Here is a 17,064-nt window from a genome sequence, read left to right on the forward strand (position 1 = left end):
CTCCAACACCACAGTTCAAAAGCATCAATTCTTTGGCACTCGGCTTTTTTTATAGTCCAACTCACATCCGTACAAAACTACTGGAAAAACCATAGCTTTGACTAGATGAATCTTTGTCAGCGGTCCTATAGTCACAAAATAATCAGGTAAAAAGGGGGTGTGATGATGTACTACAAGATGATGTATTAATCCAATGTCATAAAACAAGAAAAAATGTTCTTTAAAGTCCAAAGATGAAACTATAATGCTATGCCCCTGGATTGATGTTGCAGCAACATGGCAGGGCACCCACTGACACAAAATGATATTCCAAGATGACCGGTCATAGCAGGTCTACACAGTTTCCTCAGTTCACTTACTTCCTCCAATACTGAAAAGTATTTACTTTTAAAAAGGGAATAAATTAAACAGAATATCCTGAACTGCATGCTAGAACAATTAAAGAATACTGATGGAAAAGTAGTGAAATCCGAATAAAGTGTATAGTTTAAAAGTAATGTATCAATGTTAATTTCTTAGTTTTGACATGTATCATGGTACACAAAATGTTAACATTAAAGGAAGCTGGGCAAAAGATATACAGGAACTTTTTGCATGATTTTTGCAACTTTTCTATAAAACTAAAATAATTACAAAATGAATAGCTTATATTAATAACCTATTCCTTTAATAAGGAAGTGGGGGGCTTAATTAAGGATATATTTATACACACAGAAACACAAAACTGAGCTGTAGTGATAATCTGATAGTAGCAACAGACAGGAGTGCACAAGTGTCATTTCAAAAATAATCCAGAGAGAAAGGAGAAGTAGTCTTGGGAGAGAAGCCCAAGGGGGGCTTCTGTGCACTAATAATGTTCTATTTCTTGATATGGATTAATGGTTGTACAGCTGTGCTCCTTTTATAATTCACTGGACAGTACCTTTTCTTATAAAAAATGTTTAAAACACTCCCCTATTACTGGTAAATGTTAGAATAAAGAGAAGATGTGTAAATATATGAGGTGTATATGTAGGAAAGTAAAAAAACCTGTATAGAGCCAGTTATAACAGTTCTTCTATCATAAGTCTAAAATTGTCAGAGCTGGGAAAGATCATGGGAATTACCAAATCCTGCCGTGGACAGTTCTTTACACAGGTAATCCCGGCGATTACAATGCAGTAGGGCTCAAAGGACCCTGAAATCTGTGTTGGAGCAAAATTCCTCAAGAGATTATGAGGCACACCAAGATTACAGACTACTGAACTCAAGAAGGGTAAGTCGCCAGAATCCTGGCCCTCTACACCTGGGGTCCAAAACCCAGCTAAGACTCTTGAGATACTCTAATTCCACTAGAGGGAAACCTCAGTAAATTCAAATAACCTTAAAAAGCTTATCAAACTGCTTTCTATTAGAAAGGCTTTTTTATCTATATATGACACTGTGTTTTTCCAGCATGGTTTGGATTTCATACTTCTACTACAGCATCAATATATTTGTTATTTATTATTTATAAGATAATAGAGGACATAGGTTTATATTGAATTATATATATATTGAATTGAAATAATATTGAAATATTATAATATAATATTGAAACTGGAGGGCAACTAAACTGCCTATTCATTTTAAAGGGAAGGATACCAATACCAGATATATTAGTAACTTGACACAAGTTTCTAGAACTCATTTCTTTTTCAGTCAATAAATTAAAGTAGATTTCTCTCCTATGGTTACCATCTGACAAGATGAACTAATATGTAGTACATATCACTAGTTTATGACTTGGGTTTTTTCAAGTATAATTTAGTTCATTGTGATTTCTATAAATGTTTCTGTTGAAAATAATTCTTGCTGAACAACAGTAAGAGGCAAGTGAAAAGAAGACAACCAAAAATAATAAAACACATTGGCATAATGTAAGTAAATAAAAAGATGAAAACAACCAAAAAAACTTCATTGGATATGAAAATCAAAAAGTCCCTTTTTAATTGGGGGTAAATAACTGAAATTAAAGAGGAATTTAAGAAAATTTTTTAAGGAATAACAATTTCAGGTAGGCAATTGTAAGGAAGATAACAATCATGCATGCCAAGGCTACGTGATTCTTCCACAGGCCCCAAGGTGAGATATCGATGCCCTGGTTTGTCAGAAATTCTTCGCCAGTACATCTGAAATTCAACAGAAAAAGAATATAACTTCATTTTTAGCATCTGTCAAATTTTACTCAATATATTCACTGTTCCTTAAAGAAACCTACAGGTTACCAAGTCTTAAATTACCATCCCTTCATTTATAACAGAAAACAGTTTTAGAGGGTTTTTGTGGTGTGTGTATGTGTATGTGGTTTTAGCTTTATCGTTCTATTCTATTGGGATATAACAGGGGTTTATAGGTCAGTCATATGCATCATAAAAATATACAGAAAACAGTCATTGAGTGCTTATAATTCTGTTAGATACTATGAAGCAACCTGCTTATAATAGTTTGTGGATGTATATGTTTAGTTGCTAAGTCATGTCTGACTCTTTGCAACCCCATGGACTGTAGTCCCCCAGGCTCCTCTATCCATGGGACTTCCCAGGCAAGAATACTGGAGTGGGTTGCCATTTCTTTCTCCAGGGGATCTTCCTGACCCAAGGATAAAACCTGCATCTCTTGTGTCTCCTGAATTGGCGGGCGAATTCTTTACCAGTGTGCCACCTGGGAAGCTCTCATATAATAGTTTAATTAATCCCTAAAACAACCCAAATTTAAAAGATGAGGAGACTAAAGTTTAAGGAACTTTGTCAACTTCACAGATTCACACTTTGAATCAAGTTGGTAGTCTCCCCAAATAGGTTGGTTTCCAAGTCTGTGATGCTGCCTCTCTTCAAAGGACAGAAACATTTATCAAGTAATTTTTCACAAATGCCTGATGGGGAAAGTCTTAGCTTTAGCAGATGATACTGAAGGCACTTACAAAGATGACCAAAGCTGTTTATAGGGCTCATTACTCACAAATCAGCCATACCAAAAAAAAAAAAAAACACAGGCTGAGAGTTCTAAAACTAGGGGAATAGGTGAATAGAGGTCTCCTACCAGAGTCACACTCTGTCAGCTCTTACACCAAGACTGGAATGAGCATCACAGAGGCTCGGCTCTAAGACATTACCAGCAGGTCAGATTATCAGGTATGCCTTAGTGGGAGCTGGAACAGAGCAGAATAGGATGGAGTAGCCCTGATTAGTGGGGTTCAGGATGGGGAATACATGTACACCCGTGGCGGATTCATGTTGATGTATGACAAAACCAATACAATATCGTAAAGTAATTAGCCTTCAATTAAAATAAATAAATTTAAATTTAAAAAAAAATAAAAGAAAAGCAGCTGGTATTAAAAATATCTGGCACAACCATAATTATTACCTGATTCCATTTTTCTGCTACTCTTGGAATTTAGCAGATTGAAAAAAAAAATGTTATACTCATATCAAAAGAAAGGGAGTAGGCAGGATAAGGAAAGCTTCTCTTCATAGAGGTTTTCTGGCAATACTTCTAAATAGCAATTTGTCCTATTATTAAGAATTACTTCTAACCCACTTGAATATTCATGAGATTTAGGATACCAGCATTCTCTTTTCTCTCATTAATTAATATATCAAAATCAAACCATTAACAACAATCATCAAAAGGAAATGTTACTTAACTTTAAAATAATGCCTTTATTTCTATTAAAATCTGTTTTTCTTATTATACTGAAAAAATGAGATTCCCTTCTCAAGCTTACTGAAATATATGTTCCTTTCTTTAGAGGAAACATCCTTCAGTAGGGAGAATTCCAAGTCAGTCAAAAAAAAAAAAAGGTTGTGCAGACTTTGATTCCATGTTGTCTCCTGGATACAGGAGGAAGAGGCAAGAGCCAGACTGGGGCAGGAAAATGTTCCCTCCCACTCCTAATGCCGTTTTAGCTCTTACTACTAGCCATGGGTTGGGTTTCCCTGGTGGCTCAGATGGTAAAGAATCCACATGCAATGCAGGAAACCTGGGTTTGATCCCTGGGTCAGAAAGATCCTCTGGAGAAGTGAATGGCTACCCACTCCAGTATTCTTGCCTAGAGAATTCCATGGACAGAGAAACCTGGCAGGCTACAGTCCATGGGATCACAAAGAGTCAGACACGACTGAGCAACTAACTCTTTCACCCTGGCCATGGGTTGAGCTCACAAGAATCCTAAATTCATGGGTCTATACACTTCATATAATCCATACAGTTCCAGTACTGTTAAGGCTTGATAAAAATACCAAAGCAGCTCTCATTTCAAACTCAAATGTTCTGAAAAATAGAAATCCAAACCCACAATCCAAACTGCAAAAGGATCTTTTAAAAGACCCCAAACAAATAAGTAACACATAAGAAATGGTTCTCCAAGTAAAATACAATTTTGACCTAAATAGAATACCCAGGAGTTGTAGAGCACTTTCTCATGCATTAGTGAATAACTCACTTTATAAATGAGAATACTCAGACTCAGAGAAGTCAGTGTCTGTGAAAGGATTCCTCAGCCCAGTAGTATTTCTGTATCATACCACAACAGTAAGCAAAGCCACTGTGACACTGAACGCAAACTTACATGGCATAGCTACAGGTATTGTTTGTTGTTACATTGAGTCCTGGGCAGAAGTTTTGTCCCAAAAATTCATTATGCTGCAAAGCCTATAACATAAGTGGGAGCAGGATAAAGAAAATAGTTTTAAATGTCAAAAGGTTTCCAAAGAATTATTACAATTATGTCCACTAAGTTTAATCTCTGTTGTTATCTCTAAAAACAAAGTTTCACATTCACAGTCTTTGTCATACCAAAGCAACTAAAATTATTTTTCCTGGCAATCAAGAGGCCTAGGGTTGGGATTTGGGGCTCTGATACAAAAACCAAGAAGAGAGATCTCTGGCTATATTATTCCATAGCTCTTTCCTTCTTTTCTCCCCATTTTTATAACCCCATAGTACTATAATTAAAATGATACAGTGATACTCAATGACTATTGTTAATTTATAGTAACAATCTTTGTATTTTTCTTGTTTGTTCTCATCAAAATCAGTTATAATTCTTAGGAGTTAGAAATTTAATTTTACTATATTAAGGCACATTTTTCTCTGGAGTTGATTAGCTTTCTAAAGTCAATAGTAGCTGTGAGTATGACATGGTTTTTATTCTAATTTCCCTTTCAATTTAAAATACGTATTCTAGGCCTTCATCTTCTCATTAATTTCTTTGATGAACTGAAACACTGTATTTTTTTATATCAATTAGTCAATCTTTGTCCATAACTATGAGTTATCTCCCAATCCTTCAGCTCCCTCAGACAACAAGGTGACTAGAGAAATCCCAGGTGATTATCAACTTGACCCAAGGCTTAATAGGAAACTCTCCTTCATTGTCCTAAAACTTGCACAGCTCATGGCCAAGGACATGAGAGGCTTTATTCTGGCTGTTTCCAGCATGGGGACGATGAACCAGCACGGTGACAGATAAGGAGAACATACCGCATAGCCGTATCGAGGAATGCTCAAGTATTGAAGCCATGACAACCAAGGCACAACGGTTTTGAGATTTACCAACAGCCCTGAAAATATCTACAAAAAACAAATACCAAGAATCAGATCTGGTGCCGTCTAGCAAATAGCCCTTTTAAGTCCCTGACAGTCTCGTGAATACTGCTAAGGACAACTCTTCTTTGAAATTCTTTCCACTACTCTGAAGACTTACCCTATCCTCTTTGTATGTGTATATCTCTCTGGAGCTGAGGCTGTTTAGGGATCTAAATATATTTATAATATACATTTTATTTAATTGGGAGATTTCTAATTGTTGAGGCTTTTACTTTCTCTGTAACTGCACACATTGGAAAGTGAATAGTACTGATTTGCAATGATACAACCAACTATATATTCCCACCAATAAACACACCTGAATGTATCCTGAGCACCTCACGCCCCGATTTCTGTAACACAGTAATATTTGTTATTTACAAGGGTTTACATTCTATCTCTGTATGACTTTAGGAATAATTTTGGGTAGTGTTCACATGCTTAAAATAACCCAAAGGCTGGAACTGGTATACAGCATAATGCGGTAAAGCACAGCATAAAATATGGTCAATTCCTTCATTTAAAGCTGCAAAAAGGAGCATTACAATGAAGATTCCAGAAATGACCGCTTCAGCAAGAGATGGGTACATGAGAAAATCTTCACATAAAACACTTTCTAACCGGCACAAGGTATGCTGAGATGGACATAACAATGACAATGTTCCTGGTGTGACCACATAGCTTTGAACTTGACCTAACTAAGTGCTTAATGCATAACACACAATACCTGGGTGAAATATAGTCTTATGACTAGTTTCTAAAGTTTTATATATAATACAAATCCTTAAATAATAACAAATCAAAGTAATATATAAAATAAAACATTTTCATTTTGAAGAACACCTTATGTATTATATTACACTATAGAAAACATATATAATGTTGCCCATTTTCTCAATAATGGTTAGACTGGCAGTTTTCAAACTCAATAATGGAAGAATTAAACTTTGGCAAGAGTTTGTGCTAATACCTACCTTGTAAAGACATGTACTGCTACTCCACCAGATATGGCATGTGTATGAAGTAAAGAGGCTACACGTTTCTGTTTATTTGATGTTTGTGGCGGAAAGTAGTAACTGGTTCCTTTCATCTACTCATTCATCTTTGTGTGTGCAAAATGTAGGGCCATGTAAGGTTAGGATTAAGTAACTATATTCAAAAGGTAAAGAGAAATATATTGATATAAAGAAATGTCAGGAACCCAGAAAGGAGAGGTCCTAGTACTGGAATTTTTCAGTATTTTTAAAACACTCCTTTTCAAAATATAGGAGGGGCCCAAGACAGACCCATGCACATGTTGCTCTATTTTCATGGAACTTAGGTTTCCCCCTGGAGAGCAGTAGATCCAACTAAACCATCTCAGCTGCCAATTAAACAAGCCAGCACTTCTCTCCCACCAGCAGGAAAGTCAGACAATGGACCTGTCATTTTAACAGTTTTTTAAAATTTTAAAACTAAAAATTTTTTGGGTTTTCAAACTTTCAATTTATTGAGCTTTGATGGTATATCACCAAGAGGCCTCTTTTTAAAGCTCATCAGTAACAATACATTGACTAAGGTTCTAATAACTGTATTAGACCAGTAGCAAAACTAGCTGGGTGAGATCAAGAAAAAGCTGATACATTCTCTAATCAGATCAGATCACTCGCTCAGTGGTATCCGACTCTTTGCGACTCCATGAATAGCGGCACGCCAGGCCTCCCTGTCCATCACCAACTCCCAGAGTTCACTCAGACTCACGTCCATTGAGTCAGTGATGCTATCCAGCCATCTCATCCTCTGTCATCCCCTTCTCCTCCTGCCCCCAATCCCTCCCAGCATCAGAGTCTTTTCCAATGAGTCAACTCTTCGCATGAGGTGGCCAAAGTACTGGAGTTTCAGCTTTAGCATCATTCCTTCCAAAGAAATCCCAGGGCTGATCTTCAGAATGGACTGGTTGGATCTCCTTGCAGTCCAAGGGACTCTCAAGAGTCTTCTCCGACACCACAGTTCAAAAGCATCAATTCTTTGGTGCTCAGCCTTCTTCACAGTCCAACTCTCACATCCGTACATGACCACTGGAAAAACCATAGCCTTGACTAGACGGACCTTTGTTGGCAAAGTAATATCTCTGCTTTTGAATATGCTATCTAGGTTGGTCATAACTTTCCTTCCAAGGAGTAAGCGTCTTTTAATTTTATGGCTGCAGTCACCATCTGCAGTGATTTTGGAGCCCAGAAAAATAAAGTCTGACACTGTTTCCACTGTTTCCCCATCTATTTCCCATGAAGTGATGGGACCGGATGCCATGATCTTCGTTTTCTGAATGTTGAGCTTTAAGCCAACTTTTTCAATCTCCACTTTCACTTTCATCAAGAGGCTTTTGAGTTCCTCTTCACTGTCTGCCATAAGGGTGGTGGCATCTGCATATCTGAGGTTATTGATATTTCTCTCGGCAATCTTGATTCCAGTTTGTGTTTCTTCCAGTCCAGCATTTCTCATGATGTACTCTGCATATAAGTTAAATAAGCAGGGTGACAATATACAGCCTTGATGAACTCCTTTTCCTATTTGGAACCAGTCTGCTGTTCCATGTCCAGTTCTAACTTTTGCTTCCTGACCTGCATACAAATTTCTCAAGAGGCAGATCTGGTGGTCTGGTATTCCCATCTCTTTCAGAATTTCCCACAGTTTATTGTGATCCACACAGTCAAAAGCTTTGGCATAGTCAATAAAGCAGAAATAGATGTTTTTCTGGAACTCTCTTGCTTTTTCTGTGATCCAGCGGATGTTGGCAATTTGATCTCTGGTTCCTCTGCCTTTTCTAAAACCAGCTTGAACATCTGGAAGTTCACGGTTCACATATTGCTGAAGCCTGGCTTGGAGAATTTTGAGCGAGCATTACTTTACTAGTGTGTGAGATGAGTGCAATTGTGTGGTAGTTTGAGCATTCTTTGGCATTGCCTTTCTTTGGGATTGGAATGAAAACTGCCTTTTTCCAGTCCTGTGGCCACTGCTGAGTTTTCCAAATGTGCTGGCATATTGAGTACAGCACTTTCACAGCATCATCTTTCAGGATTTGAAATAGCTCAACTGGAATTCCATCACCTCCACTAGCTTTGTTCATAGTGATGCTTTCTAAGGCCCATTTGGCTTCACATTCCAGGATGTCTGGCTCTAGGTCAGTGATCACATTATTGTGATTATCTGGGTCGTGAAGATCTTTTTTGTACAGTTCTTTTGTGTATTCTTGCCATCTCTTCTTAGTATCTTCTGCTTCTGTTAGGTCCATACCATTTCTGTCCTTTATTGAGCTCATCTTTGCATGAAATGTTCCTTCGGTATTTCTGATTTTAGACCTAACACCCAAAAAAGATGTCCTTTTCATTATAGGGGACTGGAATGAAAAAGTAGCAAGTCAAGAAACACCTGGAGAAACAGGCAAATTTGGCCTTGGAATACGGAATGAAGCAGGGCAAAGACTAATAGAGTTTTGCCAAGAAAATGCACTGGTCATAACAAACACCCTCTTCCAACAACACAAGAGAAGACTCTATACATGGACATCACCAGATGGGTCAACACCGAAATCAGACTGATTATATTCTTTGCAGCCAAAGATGGAGAAGCTCTATACAGTCAGCAAAAACAAGACCAGGAGCTGACTGTGGCTCAGACCATGAGCTCCTTATTGCCAAATTCAGACTGAAATTGAAGAAAGTAGGGAAAACCACTAGACCATTCAGGTATGACCTAAATCAAATCCCTTATGATTATACAGTGGAAGTGAGAAATAGATTTAAGGGCCTAGATCTGATAGATAGAGTGCCTGATGAACTATGGGATGAGGTTCGTGACACTGTACAGGAGACAGGGATCAAGACCATCCCCATGGAAAAGAAATGCAAAAAAGCAAAATGGCTGTCTGGGGAGGCCTTACAAATAGCTATGAAAAGAAGAGAAGCGAAAAGCAAAGGAGAAAAGGAAAGATATAAACATTCTCTAATAATATAAGCTATATTTCAATATACAGCCTCCTTAAAGCAGAGTCTGATGTACAGAATCCTCAAGCAGATCTTACAGGATAGGCAAGTTTGGGGGTAGGAATAAGGGGAAATTATAATGCCTCAGAGAAGCACAGTTTGTACTTACCATCATAAACACAAAAGAGATGGTCATGAGCAGAGTTGCTATAGATACCACACTCTGACCTGCTGCTATAGCCAGTGCCATGGAACTAGCTGAATAAGCCACCATCATCAGGGTAAGCATCATGATGAAGAAGGCCTCCACCTTTGGCTTCAGTCCTTAGGGAACAAAGAGGGGGTTAATCCAACACTGTCTATCAGGGACTGTTTATTATGCAAAAAACACTGTAATACTTTGAGATACTACTATCACAGTGAAAAAATTCATCCTTCATCCAACCACCCAATATAACCATACAAAGTTATATGCAATTTTATTTTTTATGCTCACTGTATAAGCACTTTTCCATGTAATGCTCTTGCTTCTTTATTTGTAATTATTAACAGTTTTTGAGTGCCTGAGATGGAAAGCTGTAGACAACTAGCCAGAATTCTACTGCTTTCTCTTCTAAGAAGGAAACTTGCCAAGAGCACATTCATTTTACCTAGACATCACATTACTCACTCTTTGCTATAAAACCATTAGTGAAGATAACTGGTAAGGTCAGGATTATATGACCACTCAGTGGTTTTAAAATCTGGGGGAGTGGGTCCATAATCCAAGTCTCCCAAGACAAATCACCCTATAACTCTGGGATTGAGGATGTGGTTAAACAAGCTTCATAAAACTGCTTTATAAACTAAAATGGGCTAATACTATGGGTCAAACAAGAATCTGAAGACTTCAGAACAGCCATAAGAACACCAGATAGGAATTTAAGAATCTAGGTTCTATGCCTGATTCTTTATGATACACCCTCTTATTTGTAAAACAGAAGTTTAAACTCAATCAGTAGTGGCTTGTCAAAAAAGAAATATTTTTGGAGTGTGTATATATCTGTGTGTGTGGGCACCTGTGTATGTGAGAAATAAAAGAGAATTCTGATATAATGAGCCTGGGGTATAGACTAAACAAAATGTACAAATCAATCTTTCTATATCTATCAAACAAATATTTTATTACCAGTAAGCCCCATAAGTCACTATCTTCATTATCTTTATATATTCATACACAAAAATAAAAATATAAATAGGTAAGTAATAAATATCCCAGCTCCAGCTCCTCCTACATAGTGTAAAGTAGTTTTAGGAATTATTTCCATGTTTGTTGTATATAACACGCAGTATGTCTACATATAGTTTTATAAACAGTTTTAAAAGTTACTTTGGAGAAAGCCTTGACAAAAATCTCCTCGGAGAACAGTTATTTCAGAGCATGCATAAAGAACAGATGCTTCCTAATCTCAGGACTTGATTTATAGTTTTGAGAACCAAAGCATGTTTACAGAAAGTCCCCTCCCATCCAAGACTAAAGACATACATCTTTTGTCTTATTGCTTACCTAACAAGAAGTATGTTATACAAGTAAATATAATACTTGGTAACATCCTCATGGGGAGTAAATCAGATAACAGTTTTCCAAAGAAGTAAGATGACACTCTATAGTATCCACTGATATATTCATGTCTAGAAACAAAAATTCACATCATACATCCTACATTAGTTTAAGACCAGGAGATTAAACCATTTGCTATACAGATGTCCTCCCTGCTATACAGATGGGATTGGTAAAGAATCCGCCTGCAATGCAGGAGACCGGGTTCAATTCCTGGGTCAGGAAGATCCACTGGAGAAGGGACAGGCTATGTACTCCAGTATTCTCGGGCTTCCCTTGTGGCTCAGCTGGTGAAGAATCTGCCTGCAATGCGGGACACCTGGATTCTATCCCTGGGTTGGGAAGATCCCCTGGAGAAGGGAAAGGCTACCTACTCCAGTATCCTGGCCTGGAGAATTCCATGGTCTGTATAGTCCACGGGGTCGCAGAGTCGTACACAACTGAGTGACTTTCACTTTCATACAGAGTTCCACTGCTACCAGAGGTCTAACAGCTACCGTGTCCCCATCTTTGAGGTTAGCCCACCACCCTTCTTCCCGGTCAGCATCAGGCACGTCTCACGTGTGTGCCTCCCCTGGGATATTATCCCCCAAGGCTCTGTGCAATGACCCCTCTTGTCATTGCAGAACTCCCTCCGAATGCTGGCCAGTTGGCCTCTGAACACCCACTCTGGGGGAACAGGTCCTGCATCACCTCCCTTTCTCCTGACCCTGGCTCTCTTTGAAGGCCAGCCTGCCAGGAGCTCATTTCAGTGGTTCCTTTCTCCCTGCTTCTAACTATGAAGAAGGTGCTGTTGCTGTTCTCTAAGCCTCAAATGCAGCTTTAGGCCACTCATCTCTTTTACTTCTTCCCCTCTCATGATAAAAAAAGAAAATGACACTTCTTTCCATGATCATGCCTGCCAGCCACAGTGCCTGCCAACCTGTCAATGAACAATTCTCTTTTCACCCCTCTTAGATTCTAGATCCCTCCTTTTCCTGAGATCTTCCTCCTGTAATTCCAAACTATTCCACCAAGATCTTCATTCTTTCCCTCTCTAATGATTCCTTTCCTCAACATGTAAATACACAAATCTCTTCCAACTATGAAAAACAGAAGAAACAAAACAGCTTACATTTTTTAAGGCTGCTCTCTGGCTCCTTCATTCCCCCTTCCACTGAAGACTTGGTCTGTATTCTTGGTCACCTTTACCTCCTCACCTTGAATATACTGTTCAACACACTACCTTCTCTCTACCAAGTCCCTCAAACTTTTCTTGTGACAGTCATCACAACTTCTTATTTGCTGAAAATAAAAGATCCTTTTCAGCCTCTTATTGCTTGCTTTCTCTGCAGCATGTAGATTTGTGGACGGTGCCCTAATCTTGAAACTCCTTTCTCCCTTTTGTATCAGGCCCCACATGCTCATGGTTTTCCTCCCAGACTCTGGCTGCTCTTTCTCAGTCGACACTGGTAACCCCCAGGAACCAAGCCATGGCCCAGTTTTGGATGTGACCAGTCTGACCAGCAGCCCCGTTCCTGAAACAGAGACCTACTCACATAAACAGCTTTTTCTCCACCACCAGGAGCTCCACGGCTGACACACTGCTGAAACACTGGTTGGTCGTCAGGAAGAAGAGCACCCCAGCTCTGTGATGTGAGAAAGGGAACAAAAGCCAAAGCACTGCGGTCAATTAAACATTCTCAGGTCATTTTTCTTCCTGCAAAATTCTTTCCCCAAATGATATCTTAACACATTAAACACACAACCGTTCTGGCTAAAACAGAGAGGGAAGCATGAGCCCCTCAGGTCACTCCCATACCCCTGCGTCTCCATAGTGGTACCCTTGGGACTCCACATAGCACAGTCTGAAATTCACAACCAAGTTTGCTGTAGATTGAACTGCATCCTCCCCAGGTCCTATGCTGAAGCTGGAATTCTCAGTGTGATGGCATTTACAGATGGTGACACTGGGAGCTGGTTGGGTTTAGATGAGGTCATGAGGGTAGGGGCCTCACTATGGATTAGTGCCCGTAGAAGAAAAGGAAGAGACATCAGAGCTCTCCTTCTCTGCCATGCAGGAACATAGCAAGAAGGCGGCAAATAAGAAGAGTATCCTCTTCAGAACCCGATCATACTGGCAACCTTATCTCTAGAACTGCGAGAAATGAATTTCCGTGGTTTAAGCCACCAGGTCTGTGGGTCTTTGCACCAGGGCTTCCCAGGTGGTGGTAGTGGTAAAGAACCTGCCTGCCAATGCAGGAGACATAAGAGACATAGGTTTGATCCCTGGGTCGGGAAGATCCCCTGGAGGAGGGCATGGCAACCCACTTCAGTATTCATGCCTGGAGAATCCCTGGGACAGAGGAGCCTGGCAACTAGAGTCCATAGGGTCGCACAGAGTCAAACACAACTCAAGCAACTTAGCAAGAACACACAGTCTGTGGCAGTCAAGCCGACGATTACTTATTCCATAAAAATACTATCAGCTTGGATTTTCACTAACGCCAATTATAGTTCTTAAAGTATGAACAGAGAAACAGTGAGACAAATAAAGTCTGCAAAGGTTAAAAACCTCTATCAGCCACTTTTTAAAAAGTCAAGTAATGAAAAAACGAAGATAAGGCAAAGTGAAAGCCAGTGGAGGGAAACACTGACCAACACCTGATCACACATCCACTGCACAACCACCAGCACAGCCTTGATACTCTCCTTGACCACCCCCTCCTAATGGGGTCTCTTTCTAATGAGCTCAAAACAGAAAACAAAAAAGAATGCTCGTACAGAAAAAATTAGTTTGTGTACCTGGGAGAAAAAGAAGACTATTAATGCTTCTCTCTCAGTAAAATAATAGAAGTTTAAAAAGGAAAGTACTCAGTTAATCCACGCTTGGACAGATACATGAATTTTATGAAAGCATGCCACTACTCCTGAAACACTGCTGAGCTTTCCTTCCTAACCAAGTGATTTAATTGACATTGAGAATGTGAGTTGAAACTAAAAGAGATGCGGTGGCACATCATTTAAATGATACAAGAGAATTTTTAAAAAGGTAAACCCAAGTGTATAACCTTCTTAAAAAAAAGAGTCTGCAGACAGTCAGTAATTGTTTTCGACACTTTCGCCTTCCAAAATAATGAACTTAGGGAATAAGTTGTTTTAAAGTAAATGTTTATACAATAAAGAAATGAGAAATAGCCAGGCCTACAACACAAGCAACTATGCTACTTGTGAAGCTAAGTGTGCTACTTGCTGTACACAAATAAGCCTAACATCACTGTGAAAGGTGATTTCAGAAAGGGGGACATGGCACTCTTCAGCTCATTTGTTAAGTGTTACATCTAATAACACAATAATGTTCACAATGATTTTAAGCTAGCACATAATGAAATTTCTTCTAAATCACAGGACAATTTATTTTATACTAAGTAATTTTATTGTTTGGAGAAGGCAATGGCACCCCACTCCAGTACTCTTGCCTGGAAAATCCCATGGATGGAGGAGCCTGGTAGGCTGCAGTCCATGGGGTCGCTAAGAGTCAGACACGACTGAGTAACTTCACTTTGACTTTTCACTTTCATGCATTGGAGAAGGAAACGGCAACCCACTGCAGTGTTCTTGCCTAGAGAATCCCAGGGATGGGGGAGCCTGGTGGGCTGCCGTCTCTGGGGTCGCACAGAGTCAGACACGACTGAGGCGACTTAGCAGCAGCAGCGATTTTATTGTTAAAGAATTTAATGTATTCCAGTTCTTTCCAAGGTGGCAATTCATGTCTGTAATATCTATCTATTGATTCAAATATTCTTAAAGTAACTTTTCCCTTAATTAATTATGATTTGTTTAGCTATCTCCACAGCTCTGTAAGGTAGTTGTTAGGTCACAGAGCTCATATTCTATACATGATTATACAGGTTAAGAAAAAGAACACAGAGAACATTTTTCTGGAATAATTCACTCCCCAAAAGGAGAACCAAACCACAGTGGCCTCCAGGGCAACTTCAAATGATAAAAAGTGGCAGTAAGCTTAGGTCAAAGATACAAATTAAAATAGCTCCAATGCTCTATTTTTCCAGAAAACATTTGACAAAACAGTTAAGGATCTTCTATATTTCTGGATTCTTTTACCAAGAGCTTTAATATCCAGATTTCTTAAATTCTACTTGAGGACAGGATTCCCAATATTCTTTTTCCAAATGCTTCCCACTACACAACACAAAAGCCCCACAGGCTCTAGATCCCTGTGATTACAGGAATCTGTGCTTTGTGCTTCACAAAAACACAGCATCTACAAAGGGTACACACTGCCTATTACTAACAAGTTTCCAAACAGGTCAGAGAAGAGCCCATCCTTCAGGAAAGATAAAAAGAAAAACAATGACTCTGATAACTCTGGAAAAAAAGAAAATGAAACTCCAATAGTTATCTCATGATCTGCTGCCACATAAGAGATATTTTACTTTACCTGAGGCACTGACTTTTATGCTTGTTCTTTCTTAACAGTCATCCTTTCCCAAATATCAAAACAGATTCAACTTAAGCTACTGCAACTTTGCCTACTAGTGAAATGGGGATAAAACCATCCAAACTTCTGGCTGGAAGGGTAACCTGAGGATCCCAGATATAAAGCCCAGAGGACAATGCCTGGCCCAAAACAGCTCTCAAAACACAAAGCCAAGGAGAACTCTACAGTCTTCCACTCTGCTCAGCTCCTTTATTCAGACTATGCTGCTAAGTCACTTCAGTCGTGTCCGACCCTGTGCGACCCCAGAGACGGCAGCCCACCAGACTCCGCCGTCCCTGGGATTCTCCAGGCAAGAAGTCTCATCAGGAAATGTAGCTTTAACAGCTGTTGTAACCAAAACCAGGTAAGGTAGTACTAACCCAACAACAGAAAGAACTTGAGTCCCAACCACCACCCAATGTCAAACAAATCAAAAATCAAAAAGAAATTAACTCACATGAAACAAAAGGAAAAAAAAAAACAGATAAACTGGACTATGTCAAATTTTAAACTTTTGTGCATCAAAGGACACAACAACTGAAAGAAAAGACAACCCAGAGAATGGCAGAAAATATGTGCAAATTTATATCTGTTAATGGTTCATATCTAGTATATACAAAGAATTTTACAGCTCAACAATTTTTAAAAGCCCAATTAAAAAGATGGTAAAAGAACTTCAATAGGGCTTCCCTGGTGGCTCAGTGGTAAAGAATTGGTCTGCTAATGCAGGAGACACAGGTTCTATCCCTGGTCTGGGAAGATCCAACATACTGTGGAGTAACTAAGCCCATGCACCACAATTACTGAATCTGTGCTCTCGAGCCCAGGAGCCACAACTACTGAAGCCCAAGTGCCCTAAAGCCCATGATCCACGATAAGAGAAGCCATTGCACCAAGAAACTCATACATCGCAACTAGAGTAACCCCACTTGCCGCAACTAGAGAAAAACCCATGCAGCAATGAAGACCCAGAAGGGCCAAAAATAAGTAAATAAATAAACAAAATTTTAAAAAAGAACTTCAACAGACGTTCTTCCACATGGTCAAGGCACATGTGAAAAGATGCTCAACAGTACAATAATCATTAGGGAAATGCAAATCAAAACCACAGTGAAATACCATCTCCCACTAATGAAAACAAAACAAAAAATTAAGTGTTGGTGAGGTTGGGAAAAAACTACAAGCCTGAGCACTACTGGTAGAAATGCAAAATGGTACAGCTGCTATAGAAGAGAGGATGGCAGCTCCTCAAAAAATTAATGGAATTACCAAATGATCCAATAATCTCACTTCTGGGTGTATATCCAAAAGAATTTAAAGCAGAGACTCAAACAGATATTTACTTGAATATCCACATTCATAACAGCATTAATCACAAAAGCCAAAAGGCAGAAACAACCAGTACCCATGGT

At 39.1% G+C, this 17,064-nt stretch overlaps 1 protein-coding gene across 27 annotated transcripts in view; it reads right to left on the reverse strand.

The window, feature by feature from the left end:
* Positions 1 to 1,938: 1,938 nt before the first annotated feature.
* Positions 1,939 to 17,064, reverse strand: part of ABCG2 (ATP binding cassette subfamily G member 2 (JR blood group)) — a 137,774-nt gene continuing 122,648 nt past the window's right edge. For all 27 annotated transcript variants that reach the window (XM_086406382.1, XM_086406380.1, XM_086406376.1 and 24 more), the window contains 6 exons: positions 12,711 to 12,800; positions 11,119 to 11,243; positions 9,742 to 9,896; positions 5,506 to 5,595; positions 4,592 to 4,674; positions 1,939 to 2,150 (listed from right to left, as the gene is read on the reverse strand). In XM_086406382.1, the coding sequence (XP_086262508.1) occupies positions 2,003 to 2,150; positions 4,592 to 4,674; positions 5,506 to 5,595; positions 9,742 to 9,896; positions 11,119 to 11,243; positions 12,711 to 12,800 (691 nt within the window). In that variant the 3' untranslated portion in view covers positions 1,939 to 2,002. The remainder of the gene's footprint in view (positions 2,151 to 4,591; positions 4,675 to 5,505; positions 5,596 to 9,741; positions 9,897 to 11,118; positions 11,244 to 12,710; positions 12,801 to 17,064) is intronic.

This window comes from Bos grunniens, chromosome 6 (genome assembly GCF_055505025.1).
Source record: "Bos grunniens cultivar Pamir isolate PY7600 chromosome 6, Bosgru_T2T1.0, whole genome shotgun sequence".
In the NCBI taxonomy this organism is placed as follows: domain Eukaryota; kingdom Metazoa; phylum Chordata; class Mammalia; order Artiodactyla; family Bovidae; genus Bos; species Bos grunniens.